Consider the following 14,736-nt stretch of genomic DNA (forward strand, 5'->3'; position numbering starts at 1 on the left):
AGAAACAAGATACTGCTGACGCTGGTAAGTCCTTGCATCTCTCCTCCACTATAAAGTACAAGTTCATCTCTTGCCTCTGAGCTGAGCAGGTTTTTTAGTTCAGTTTGAAACACAGCAGGCTGACAACCGTTCACTGTTTTAACACAGCAGTTCCTAAGGAAGGTCCTCAGAAAGCAACAATTCTTTTAAAAATTGTAATGATATGCTGTTATTCAAAAACTTTCCAAGTGGTGTTACAGCTTGGTGGAGCTCGTAAGGGCTGCAGACTAAGCTATTTTCCACAGTGTGAAAATTTCCTTTGATTTATAGCCATCCTCAGTGAACAGCTAGCATGGGCTATGACTGCTACTCTTCCATTACTTTCCTCCATTTGCTTTAAAGACAGTTATCTTCTCCTGCAGACAAACACCAACAAGTAACTGGAAGAGAACCCCTGCAGAATGCACTGTCCCAAGACACAAGGAAGAAAATGGAAGAGCTTCGAAGACACAGCAGCACAACTTCGGCTGGGAAGGAATTTCCATCTTGCCTGGACTGAGCTGGGCATCCAAATTCCTTCAAAATTGATGGGTTACCGGTATAGTAAAGACAAATGTTTATCTGCTAGATCTATTGCCTTTTGCTCACTGCACCTGTCTGCAAAAGTACTGCCATTTCATCTTCACATCTTCTGCTGTGTCCAGCAGAACATGGGAAGTCCTCCCCCTCTACTCTGCCCTGGTGAGACCTCACCTGGAGCATTGTGTCCAGTTCTGGGCTCCCCATTTCAAGAGGGACAGAGATCTACTGGAGAGATTCCAATGAAGGGCTGGGAGGATGACTGGGGGACTGGAACACCTGCCTTAGGAGGAGAGGCTGAGAGACCTGGGGCTTTTTAGTCTGGAGAAGAGAAGACTAAGGGGGGGGGATCAATTAATGTGTATAATTATAAGAGAGCTGGGTGTCAGGAAGGAAAGGGGCAACCTGTTTTCACTTGTGCCCTGTGATAGGACAAGGGGCAATGGTTACAAGCTGGAGCACAGGAAGTTCCACCTCAACACGAGGAAGAACTTCTTTACTGTAAGGGTTCCAGAGCACTGGAACAGGCTCCCCAGGGAGGTCGTGGAGTCTCCTACCTTGGAGACTTTTAAGACCCATCTGGATGTGTTCCTGTGTGACCTGCCCTAGACTAGATGGTCCTGCTCTGGCAGGGAGGTTGGACTCTATCTCCAGAGGTCCCTTCCAACCCCCCACATTCTGTGATTCTGTAACCTTGAGAGCTTTATTTTCAAAATATGGCAGGTTAAGAAATAACTCAAGGACAATGGTTTGTTTTCATTTGACATCTCAGGACAAGTGTCACCCAGCAAAAGAGGTATTTTCTTCTGAGAGTTTTCCATATAAAAACAGACAGGAACAAAATGTGACTAAGTGTAATAAATGGCTCTGTGTTCCTGTCCACATTTTTGCGCCACCAAGCATCCAATCAGAGCCAGTCAGGAATCTGCCAAGGACTGATTTCTGGGAATTAAAATGAACACTCACTGTAACATAATCTATTCATCTCTAGGTAACTTTGCTCAGATATAATGATATTACTGATATGACATTTATTCTAGTATACCACAAACACATTTTAGAAGCATCAGAGCAAACAGTTTTGCTAAGTAGGTTTCATACATTCAGAAGACCATTACACATAAAGCTTTCCCTAGGGAGCTTTTCATCTTGTTTTTTCACATTTCATGTTGAGGGTGCAGTGCCAATATCATACATTCAATATAGCAAGGAGCTCTGACTTTTTTTAAGTTCTTAGTTATAAAATACCTTTTTCCACAAAAGATAGCAGAAAGTGCCGAAAGTTTTCCTGTTCGTTGTGAACAGTTAAGCACATTGATACACGTACTTCAGAAATCACACTTTTATTTTCATCTGAGCAGAGTGTGGATAACTGCTATTAGTGAGATACTTCTTTGACCAGTCATCTCTTTAGAAAACCAATTTATTTTTATTTTTTATATAAGTTCCCCCTCTTTTTTTTTTTTAATCAGAACTTGTATTTCTTTGGACATAATGCTTATCTGTTAACTTCAGAAGGCTCATTCCTGTTTTACAAAAAAGGACAAAGTTTTTTTGTAGAGCTTTTTGCAGAGAAATGTAGCATTAAAACAGCTCATCTACGTTAATTAGATACATCTGCTTCTGAAAATAAGTCCAGGTCTATAAACCACTTCTGCTTGGCCATGTGTAAATTAGGCTAGCAGGCATTATGAAACTGAATTAAAAAGTGCTGTAAGCGTGCAGCTACAGCCAGAAATGTGACCTCTGATGTGAACGTCTCCTGTACATTTTTTCTGAGATAGCAAGATATTGTTTTCTGATATCTTGCTTGCACTGCAGGCCTTTAAATTGAGAAGCAGTAACAGGATTATCCTGTCTTATACACTTCAGTCCCACTGTATTCTAAAATCTGTATTAATGACAGATATCAAACAAAGCCTAATTACTGCAACCTCAAAGCTTTATTTCTACTATCTGAACCATGTGAAAAGCATGGGATCCTTTCCCTTTCCTAAGAGGAATGCAGAATTCCCAGCTTATTTGCAGTGCTACTACCTGGAGAAACAGCTGTGAGATACTTCAACAGCAAGCATTGATTTTCATTAGTGGGTGAACAGTGTCTTTTGCCCTCCTGCCACAAATAGCTGTGTAATAACATATGCCACCCGAGGTGACTATTCCTGTAAGATTTTGCATCTCAGTTCAACACAGCACTCCAGAGGTATTGGCTACACTGCAAGTAAAAAGCGGGCGTACACTTTAGTACCCAGTTCACAGAGGTGATAATGTCACCACTAGGGACGGCCAGTCATCCCATCATACACCTGCCCTGTGTGCCATTTGTCCATGTGTCCAGTCACCTGAACAGTCCATCACGGGAAGCATACTCAGCCTCCTTCTGAAGACGACTCCACAGACAGTGTTTACATGTATCACAGGACTACCTGTCTTTAAAATTAAGGTTCTAAAGGTACGCTGCTGATCAACAAGGAAGCAAAGAAGAAAACAGACATGATTTTGCAGGAGGTACCCTATCTCATCAGGGTCCCTGGACCTTCAAACTTAAACATGCTTACATACAGGAGAAACTGTGTATGACATTCGCAGAACTTATATTTTTGTACGTTACCTTTAATACAAAGCAGTGATCTGTAGGTGCCTTATATTTCATTTTGTGTTGAGAACCGTAATAAACGTTTATATTCTCAAACTGAACGAAGCATGCCAGATCCCGTGATGTCTACAAATGAAAACCAAGCACATCATTGTTAGAAATAAACTTTGATGTGAAATTCATTAATAGCATTTTTTTCAAGTGCATGAATTCAAATGTTTTAATTTTTTTAACTGTCATGAAGCTGACTGAAGAAAGATTAATTTTAAGTGTGTGCATTAGTAAACTAAAAACTGGAAGACGGTCAGTACCTATTAGGAACAATATACAAAACAGTGCAATATTTTGCTGTGCTTTATTGCTTTGTGTGGAGATTTTGGCTTATGGTTAATAAGACACCATGATAAAAAGCAACTTCAGTAAAACAGACACGGGCCTTGCAAACAGACCCTTACAATTCTGAGTGGAGAAAGAAGGTTTGGGGTTCTAAAGTGCTTTGGGAGCTTGTTTTTCTATGGTATATGTAATAAACTCTCATGAAGGATTAAGTTCACATTTCATCCGGTTTGCTTTGAATTTGCTCAGACTTCCTGGCATCACTCCTGTTCTGTTTATTGCAGTATTTGCTTGTTCACAATATGTTGCTGAAGTAACACGGTGTCTGTCACTGGCACAGTTATTGTAGAATTCTGCATACAAAATGTAACTTTTGCAAGCCTTTGAGTGGAAATGGAAAAATGGCTGTGCCACATTTTCACTGTTGGCTAAATTAAGAAATCAGGAAAAAAGAAAAAAAACCTATTCTTAGGGTTGCAGAAGGTTTATTTCCACATACAGCGGTTCTTGTATGCTGTTCTCATTCTTACTGATACTTTCATGACAATACATCCTTGAGTTGGGTTTATTTACAAATTGAGTTTTCAAATCTCTCTCTCTCTCTCTCTCTCTCTCTCTCTCTGTCTGCCCTGAAGCTGATGTCAGGGATTTTGTTAAAAATCTAAACAACAAAAAACACCAAAAGTACATGTGCAAAACTATCCAAAGGTAACCCTGTATTTTTACAGGTTTGCAATGTATTTTTTACAGCCAACATGAAGTGCCAAAAGCATGCCAAACTTCTTTGCTTTTTACAATAAGTGGAAACATGATTTTATGATGAATTTCAAAACAGCTGCAGCAGCTGAAGATACTGTTGTCCACCAACTGTTTGTTTCTGTACCTCGGTGAAAGATGGCTCTAGCCACAACTGAATGAGCACAGCAAGGTGCGTGTGCACTCTTCCTATCAGCCTGACAGGGGATGAACCCTCATAATTTAAGGGCTTTGACTGAAGAACTCTACATTATCTCAGGGTCAGGTAAAGTCAAAATAAATTGCTGTGAAAGCAGCGAGGTAATCTGGGTCTGTGTTTCACTGAGCTTTGGTTATAAACACAGGTGACTGGAGCAGCACCACAGCATTCCCTTATAAGCTATTTTATTACTTTTTTTTTTTCCCCCTTTGTAAGTCAAGGAATAGCAGCACAATTAAGTTTCAGCACAAATCATAACAGTAAAGCTCCATTAGCAGCACCAGAATTTTCAAATATGAAGCATCAACAGAGCTGTAAATGGTAACAGAAATGGTTTTCAGAATGCAGAAAAAAAAAAACCAAACAAACCTAAAAACACCAGCTTCACCATTCTACCTCATCACTGTGGAAACGAGAAGCCAGCCAATCTTACACACAATGTTTGCAGGACCCTTTTACTTCTCCAGTGCTGGTAACTCAGACCCTTTAAATATTTTGCAATACTAAAAGTCGGCGCATTTGATTCAGTCAGGTGGATGCTTCTGTCTCACTTCTTTCTACACAAAGGGCAATCTTAAGAAGCTTAAAAAGGCAGAACACATTACCTAGGTAAAGATCACTGTAGGAAAAGATGTACAGCATTTCTGCATGATGGTGCAGAAACTCAATAGCAAACAAAGTGAAATTCCACCTTTTATGTGGTAAGACATTAGTTTGAGAACTTTTAAAATATTCTTCCAGAGAGAACCCATATAACAGTGAAGCATTTTGCCAGCGCAACACTAGCTGAAGGGTGCTGTGCTGTTTTGCTTTCCCCTACTGGCTTCCGGAGGGGTACTATTTCATTAATACTTCATCCACAGAAATCAAAAGGAGAGAAACGTGACAGGATTCAGAGACTACATTCTAATATTTGCACAACTGGTATAGTCAAAGTTAAAAAAAAAACCCAACCCTCTTAGATGCGCCAGACAGTCCTCTTAAAATGTCACCTTGGGACTTCTTGACTTTCACCTCCATGAATTGTTTTATTGCTAAAAGGATTATTTGTCTTCCTGACCTTAGTTTTTCCTTTGGGTACATAATAAATTCCAGAAGCTCGTAGAAGAAAATAACGCCTCTTCCAAGACTTTCTTCCATCTTCTTTTAAATAAAGGGCCCCTTCCAGCTCTGGCACAATGACAGATGTCCCACAGAAGCTTTCCTGTATTTATTAATACACAAGATAAATTAAACACAACTCTATTAATAAATAGCAGAAGAACGTTCCCTTGAAAAATAAAGACATTTCCTTTAACAGTGAACATATGAACATCGAAAATGCAGTTACCACATGAACACCTTAGACAGGCAAAGGAAACTCTTCCAGGCTCATGTGGTAACCCAGCCGTGTAAGCTGGGGTCTCACACTGGAAAAGAAGGCTTGCAAAACCTCCATTCTCTAAAGGATCAAGCAAAAACCTGTAAAACGTTTTAACTAGACATAGACATGCTCAGTGAAGACAAGAAAGCAATGGCTGGTACTGCTGATGTAGTTTTTTCTCTATTGCTGTAACTATAGGTTTTGTAGAGAAAAACTTCCATAGGGAAAAATATTTTTTTTATTTTTTTTTTTAGAGCGTAGAGCTCTAAAAACAGCTAAAAGAAAAGAACTCCCCTCAATCTCTGCTTTCCTTTTGAAATACATGCTAGCATTTATAGCACTATCTCATGAAATACGTTTCATCATTTTCTTGAAGAAACTTCTGTTGGGTAATTTTTAATGCAAACCATACTTCTCACAATGTTTTCATTTAGAATTTACCAGGACTTCTGTTGTTTGACATCTGGTGCCTTCAAGAGATGCACTAATTTTGAAATGGGAGTCCTCAGTCAACTGAAAACAGCATTTGTTTTGTGAACTTTACCAAAATCAAAACGCTTGTCAGGAGAACTGTGATAATTTTTTCTTTCATATAGCTCTCGATTTTTCTCTCTCGAACATACAACTGAAATAAAACTTCAGCAAGAGGCTAAACAGACTTTCTGCAAAAGTGCCAAGGTTGTTTTTCTGTTGTTAGCAGAGTGGACAATTTGAGGTGGTGAGCAATACTTCTATTTCTAACCCAAAAGATAATAGTTTACTACTGATCAACCTTACTAACAATATAAAGTCAAAAGGGCTGGCCTAAGGGTGTGGCACAGCCTTTTCTTTCATCAGTATTTGTGTAACACTGCTTTTATTGTTGTCATGGCATTACTCTTCAAAGACACACTAAGTAAAAACATTTCACGGCACTGGGATCTGTAACAACACAATCATGCTTCATCGTTTAATTTTGCCAATGGAGGAATACACAATCTGCATTTTTAATGGTGAGCAGCAGATGCAGAGGAAAATCCACAAACTAAACCTTAGACACAAAAGATACCAACTGCCACAGAACTTCCTGTTATACACTTGCCCACAAAGAAATAAATGTTGTTGCTGCAGAGCAGATGTAGATGGTGGCAAGAGTTTTGGTGACGTATGCATCATCAACCTAAAAAGTTGGCTTACCTCCAGTAAAGCCTCTTTGTTTTTATCATTCATTTCTTGGCTCCCATTCTTCCCTTTGCTTGCTAGGTAGAAATTCTGATTAAGATACAAAAGAAATTGTTGCTGATTATAAAGACATCAGTACAAGCAACTAGATCATTACAAAGCCATTCAGTAGTTACTCAGTCTTTCAATACTGAGCACCCAAGCCAGCCGATGCAAGAAGCAGATGCTTATGGATTCTTCTTACAGAAAACTTAAATCACAGCTGCCTGCTCATAAGTTTTCATTCTTGGAATTCAAAAGTAATACAAAATTACAAGATTACCTATGTATATACAGAATCCAAAAAAAATTAAAAACACTGGCTTATGGTTTTGGCCAGTTTTATGGATCAATGGGTTTGATTTTATCATTCCAATTTTCACCACTTCCTATATTATTACAGGTGGTAGAGAACATAGCATTTTATTACATGCTGATGTACAATGAATACAATGCAGTGTCAGAAGGCTAGGAAGTCTGACAACCCACTTTGGTAACTTGCACAATTCATATCTGGCCCTTTGGATATAATTTGGCTCTTAAGTGTTGATAAAGGTGCTTATATGCCAAAGCCTTTATCCAAAGTTCTATTTTTACCTCCCCGCTCAAGCTCTGCAAACTATTTTTACGCAGTGAAGATGGTATTCAAAAATCTAGAAGAAATTAGAAGAAAATATCACCACGATATCTTGGCATATGTGCTCCAGCCTACTGAAACAGAAGTCTACACTTTGAAATGACCCTCTGTCTCTGTGGCAGAGGGCTGTGAAGCTGCAGCTGCCCTCAGAGGACCCAGCGCCTGTCTGCCCTACAAACAAGGAAGCACATTCCTCACCAACACAGTTACCAGTAAAAATAAATTCACCCACTGTTAAACAGCAAAAAAAACAAATTTTGCATCCATCTGTATTGTACAGGTGGATAAAAGGACAGTATGTGCAAATTCAGGGAGTTGGGAAGGTAGCTCAGGAGCATTCTAGGACTTCTGTGCTCCAGGAGCACGTGCAGCAGCTTTGCTCAACAGCAAACACGGCCAGGTAGCAGAGCCCGGCTGCCAAAGGAGGCGGGGAGATCCAGGAGCTATGTCCTGCATTACGTAGCACTTGGACCCATGGGCTTGCAGCCAGAATAACTCTCAAAGTTCTTGTGTTTTATCATTTTCTAAACAAAAATACATGTCGAAGAGGAGCTTGGATTTGGAAATACCTGATGCATGGGGCAGACTTAATGATTTCCCTAGAACTAGTCAAAAAGCTATGTTTGCAGAACAAAGAGCATAAAATAAACATTACTGTCTAGGAAACAGACAAAATCATAAAAACATGACAAATTTTGAAAGCTATCTACTTAAAAATTACTCTTAATTCTATAATTCTTCAGCAGTTCTGTAAAAAGAAAACTAATGAGTTTATCTGACTTTTCAACTCCATTTTTTATCTCAAGACTACAAGAATGTGGCAACATATTTACATGCCTAGAACTCCTCAATGACTGAACTGCAACTCAAATGCAAACGTTACCCAAAGACAAATAAGTGTATAAATGAAGGAATATGCTGTTTTTACAGCATGAGAGAGAAACAAACAAGTGGCAAATCTGTCCTGCCAGCATACTGTGTTTATAGTAATGTGGTTTGTCTGAAGTGAAACCTGGTTCTTCCACACAATCACAGCTTTTTCAAGCAGTGCAGGGGAACAGCTGTCTGCCAGGACACAAGCCTTATAACAGACAGTTTCTGGAGGGGAACTAGGAGAGGAAGGGGAAGAGGTGTGGATGATATCAAAACCAGTTCTTTAAAAACTGCTTTCTTTAAAGTTACATTAAGTCAGACAGGGGACATCAGAAACACAGCCACCTGCAATTTGGCTTATGCTGATGCCATGTCTTTGTTATGAACATAAGAAAAGAAACTTGAACATTCAACACAACAGACAAGTTATGCTAGGAAATACAGCAACGTTCTTCTCTATGATATGCATCAGCACATAGCTGGCTCCAGACTTCCTGGGCACTTTTTAGTCCATGGATGAAGGGCCACAGCTTCATGACTACATCTGAAGACAGTATTCATAGTGGTAAGAAACCCAAACCAGCTCCAAACAAAACTGACATAAGTGTGTTCTCAGTACAACCCATACAGCAATGTCAGCCTATGCAGTCCAAAGCCATAGGTCTGACTGAGCGACCATGCTCCCACTCATCCCACTGGAAAAAGAGGCACTGTTCTGAGCAGCTGCAGCCAAGTCCTCTGTACACTTGCAACAGCTCTTCTTGACAGGGAGCACTATCACAGTACTGCTGGATTCATGTTGACACAGTCACATTTGCACTAATGAAGGTATGAAGTGAAACCTCAGAGGACAGTGTTAGGCTGAACTGGGCTTCCAGACTTTGGGATGGATTTGGAAAGGAGAGGGACATGCAAGCTTTAAGTCTTCTTCTATAGATCATTATAAAGACATAGTACAACCCATAGAACACACAATGAAGATTTATCAAGGTAAGTACACCTTATCACTGTCTCAACAAGGCTTGGCTCATCAGCTTTACTACCAGTGGGGAAAACATTCATCTGGCTCACTCAGCCTTCAGTGCACTGAAAATAGGAAAACAAAGCTCCTCTGACTGCAACAGATTCACATGCAGGCATCTGGCATTTATTTAACAGTAACACAGACCACCCTGTAATGACACAACCAATGGTAAAGAAAGCAGGTTTGTAATGCTATCCATGCTGGATCTCTAACAACACAGCTTTTTCATTAGGGAGACAGAGCTCTGTCACTTAACCCAATGTTACTCAGATGTACTCTGTCATCTTTCACCTCTCAACACACTTTCCATTTATTACTGATTACCTCCTTTATGTCTCTGCCCTGAAATCTGGAAGTGCACAGTACTTATTTGTCGGTGGCTAAAATCGTGAGGAGCAGACTGTACACTGTGCTTGTTTTATCACTGTGTGGTCTGCTATTTTTGATCAGAAGCATTCATCCTATAGGAGATAAACCACATTTGTCCACAAGAGGTCATTCCAAGTCCAGCAGTCAAAGGTCATGATAAAAGGCAAACTCTTTCCTATCTGAGGACACCACTGGGAAACACATGTTTGGTTTGAGATGTCATGGAATTAATGGGTCAAGATGTGGCTACAGGGCAGCTCTCTGCATATGTCTACAGATTCGAGAATTAGCTTTTTTTATATCCAAAAGACAATGCCTTTCTTTTGATAGATAACTGAGCATACTTAATGGGATGGATTCATTCTCTAGGGCTGATAACATAGAAAAGCAAACATAAAGGGTTAGCTGTTGGGTTATCTTAAACTAAACAAAGAATGCTGGCACACCTTGTCACTGGGTTTGGCTTGCTTCCTCTCTTTGGGTTATTTGCTACAGAGGTGAGCAGTTGAGTGGTTTTGCTGAATGATTCCCTGTGCCTACACATCCCAGACCAGCTAAATCTGACACAAAGCCAACTGCTCCCAAGCCATTCTGCCCAACTCAGACCAAAGCAGAGATATGATGACAGCTTTGACATATACTGCTAGCCAGGTATGACATCCTTAAGAGACATCACACCAGCATTTCCCCCGTGCTTATGCAGGACAGCAGCAAAAGTAGCTGATGACCCATCTACAGCTTTACATTAGCAGGAAATTCCATAGGAACAAAAGAAAATCCTGTAAAGATTTTATAGCTAGCTAGCTTAAGTTATTTTGTGCTTTGTACTGTGAAGTACCACCAGTCTACACGTACAATCTTTCTGCTTAGGGATACAGTCATACCCTTTTGTGGGGAAAGGCAGGTAAAAAATTTCAGGCTGTATCTGTCTCCATTCAATAAATGTCAAGCAGTGGAAGACAGAAGGTGTTTTCAATAGTTTCAAAGAACATCTCTAGTAGCATGTAAGCAAACCAAACCTGGATCATGACAGGAACAGTAGCTTTATCTACTGCACTGCCAAACTCTCTGATTGGTGTTTCTGTATTAATAAAAAAGAAATTTCCTAAATGAAAGAGCACATCTCTCATAACTCTCATCCTTTTTCATACATAGCTCAATGAGAGCTCCAGGCTCAATCCAGCAGCTACTTGTCAGTACATAGCAAAAAACAGGTGTTCAAGGCAGCATCCTCCCTGTTTCCCTTCCACTTAGGTTATAGTTTTGCTTTCAAGCTATTGAAATTGTTTCTCCAGAAGATCTGCAAGGTCTGCAACAGCACAGATCAGACAGCAAGGAGCAAACAAGGCAGCTGCTCTATACTCATGACTTTGTGCAATAAGCTGCCTGTCCATTCTCACCCAAACTGCACCCAGAATGGGGCAAGAACTGGCCAGCTCGCATCCCATTTCAGCCAGCTGCAACTGTGTACGGAATGCACCGTGGTTTGTGTAGAAAAAATAAAACAGAACACAGTTATAACTGCAACCTGCATCATGTGTGCCCTAAAGAAATGCACATTAAAAATATGAGAAGATATCTGTAATTGTTCCGAAGATCACAAGTAATAAATAAAGCTAAAGGCAAAGCCCTTTTGAATCCCCCCAAACTGATTTCCAAATCTGTTTACTTGATTTTCTCATGTTTGAAGAAATCACTACAGCTGATCTCTCATGCCTTGAGGATGACTTCATCCTCAAAGAGGAGGGAACATGAAACAAATGACAGACATACATAAGCTAGGAGGCAGTTAATAGCAAAGCTCCGAACAGGCTGATAAAAAGTCATCTGCAAAATGGCTTAAATGTGTAAAGACTATATCTGTGTTTCAGTCCCAAGGCAGAAAAACAAAAATATTTAAGTAGCATCATAAGCTTGAAACTATACCATGGTCTGAGATACCCTAATAGAGAGACATTAGGATTACTAGAGTGGGAGTACAGTGAAAAACATTTCCCTTTTCTCACTTTGATTTCTGTGTGTATTTTCCAGCACACTCAATAATCAGGTTCCCTGCCACCTTCTGTGTGGGTAACAGTGGAGACAAAAGAAAAACCTTGATTCATAAAGGTAGCCAAAGTGGTTAAAAAAAAAAGTATCACCTGGTGGATACTTGCCCAGTTTCACTGACTTCAAAATAAATATTCAAGCATGAAACTCATTATGGCTTTATGAAAGACATTACAAATTCTTATTCCACCTCCTCACACTGTTCAGTACACTTGCTTTTTGGAAAAAATAAAATGTCAATTCAGCGTATGGGTTCTCCGTTGGAGGGTATGGCTCTTGCTTTTGGCTTACATATGAGGAAGCAGAAGCACAAAGTACTCACTGTACAGATTTTCACTGACTTTCAGAAATATTGTTTAAAAAATAATAATTAAAAAAAAAAAAACAACAACCCACACACATATGGTATCACCTGCACAGTTTGAACTCACCCTATCTGCTTATATCAGCAGAAGAGAAACAGGAAATCAAAATCCATGTAAGGAAAAATCAAACACAGTGTTCTTAAAAGCATGACCGGCATTTACAGTCAGGAGTGTAGACTCAGCTGCCTCTTACAAATAACCCTGTTTAAATAAAGCCAAAGCATTCCAGCTTTTTGAAAGGTGTTGAGGCCTGACAACCTTTCCTTTCAAGAGTCAAGTACATTTCCTTTCAAGACTCAGGCACAGCATCACTCAACTGCATGACAAAGCATCACCTTCCCTGTGTTATGAAGGTTTTCTTTATTTGCACATGTACCAATATGTATTTTTGTTTCAATCTTTAGTCATAGACTTGTGACGTTCCACCTCTGTAGATGAGTCACTGATGCCATTCATGGAACAATCTTTTACTGTGAATCCCCTTCAGGGTAAATTATATCATGGTGAGGAAAAGGCAAAAGTGTGCCTGTCTTTGTTAAGATTTTGAGGATTTTGCAAATGCTTTTTCTAAAATGTATGCCAAATACTTTTTAAAAATTGTTTTCAGAAACAAAGCTGCATAAAAATATTTGAAAGGACTGCATGACAGAATGACAATCTTAAAAAAAGCCACTGGCATTAGCTGAGCAGCATGTTGCTAGCACAGATGTAGAGGACAAATCCTGCATTTCAAAACCTCTGTTCCTCCTTAGAAAATGACATCTTATTAATTGTTGTTTAATCTATACCAGATACATAACTAATCCACAGAAAGAAAGAATGAATATAGGCAGAAGTCATAGACCTTCTCCAGAGGTCTACTTGTTTCAGTAATACATCTGGACATCTTTATAATAAGATTTTTAAAAGACTCCAGCGCCTCTCTGGGCAGTGCTCCCTCACCCTCACAGTAAGAAAGTCTCTCCTGATGTTGAAGTAGAACTTCCTGTGTTCCAGTTTGGGCCCATTGCCTCTCACCCTATTGCTGGGTACCACTGAAAAGAGACCAGCCCCACCCTCTTGTCCCCCCACCCTTTATGTATTTGTAAGCATTGATAAGATCCCCTCTTAGTCTTCTCCAGGCTAAACAGCCCCATGTCCCTCAGCCTTTCCTCGTAAGAGAGATGTTCCAGTCCCTTAATACTCTTTGTAGCCCTCTGCTGGACTCTTTCCAGTAGGTGCCTGTCTCCCTTGAACTGGGGAGCCCAGAAGTGGACACAGTATACACCTATCCTGAACAATTTGATGCAATTCAATGCGCAGACCCTCTTTTTACAAAGTTAGTGCATACCAGTTTCTGCTCATCCAATTCTTCCCAGTCTAAATGAAATCCAGATAAACGCTCTGTAGTACTCGGCATACCCTTTGTGATGTTTCCTGTACAACTGGCAAAGACCAGACCTTCAAGGAAATGATGATTTTCATCAGCAGAAATAATGGAGAAACTGTAGTATTGACAAAGGCCAGGTTTCTACAGCTGTGCCATCTCACCCCAGTTCTGAGGGCTCTGCCTAAGCAACAGTTTGTACCAGTGGAAAATGACATGCTTCCTTTTTTACCACTGCAGTCAAGACTTTGTAACAGTACCAGAAAAGAACAAAAAGCACTAATTTTCAAATCTTTGCGTTCAACATTCTGGATTTTTTTTGGTTGAAAGTACAAGTTTTGCTTTCTCTAATTCCAAAGTGACAGAGCTGAAAGCAGATTAATAATGCAATAGGAAGCATACAGACTGAATGACATAATCGTAGACTCTTAAATACCATGTTAGCTTACCTGGGGATTTTTAAATAAAGCATATTTCTCACTTTTTTCCAAAAATAGAATCTTATTCTCAGTGTGTCGAGTCCAGTTTGATAACACCTCAACAACATTCTCATGGTCTTCAAAAAACCTTTCTGGAGAGACAGAAAAGGTAATGTAAGACACTCAAACTCTCTCCCCTCTCCCAAGGCTGCAGAAATTCCTGTGCAAGAATGTAATCATTATCTGATGTTCACTCAGAGCTGGGCAGCCCAGTACTCTTTTCCACTGCACACAAGGGAGCAAAACCACATGCAAATAGTGTCATGTGAAAGAGCAAATCAGCTACAGAAGATGCCTTATGCAGCTGTGGCATGCTCCTGGATTCCTGGAAACAGTGACCTGCTAGGAGTAGGTGGTTATAGCCATGTCTCTTGACAGCTTTCTGCTTTTGTTTGCTTTTGTTTTTAAGGTTTATGGTATGACTTGGGATTGGGGGTGGGGAGAGATGGTGTTTATATATTCACTTCAGCAACTGAAATTGAAAAAAAGAAAAACTTATTTCCTTGTCTTCTTACTTATTGGAAGAAATGAAAAATTGCTTTTTGTCAGCAGGGAGAATTGTATGC

General features: G+C 39.8%; 1 protein-coding gene across 1 annotated transcript in view; it reads right to left on the minus strand.

Moving 5' to 3' along the window:
• APBB1IP (amyloid beta (A4) precursor protein-binding, family B, member 1 interacting protein) overlaps positions 1–14,736 on the minus strand; it is a 48,095-nt gene that overhangs the window by 18,362 nt on the left and 14,997 nt on the right. Inside the window, exons 6-9 of the mRNA XM_008936505.1 lie at positions 14,141–14,262; positions 6,985–7,059; positions 5,506–5,649; positions 3,170–3,280 (exon numbers count right to left, since the gene is read on the minus strand). Coding sequence (XP_008934753.1) covers positions 3,170–3,280; positions 5,506–5,649; positions 6,985–7,059; positions 14,141–14,262 — 452 coding nt within the window. The remainder of the gene's footprint in view (positions 1–3,169; positions 3,281–5,505; positions 5,650–6,984; positions 7,060–14,140; positions 14,263–14,736) is intronic.

This window comes from Merops nubicus, unplaced genomic scaffold (assembly GCF_000691845.1).
Source record: "Merops nubicus isolate BGI_N331 unplaced genomic scaffold, ASM69184v1 scaffold8223, whole genome shotgun sequence".
Classification (NCBI taxonomy): Eukaryota; Metazoa; Chordata; class Aves; order Coraciiformes; family Meropidae; genus Merops; species Merops nubicus.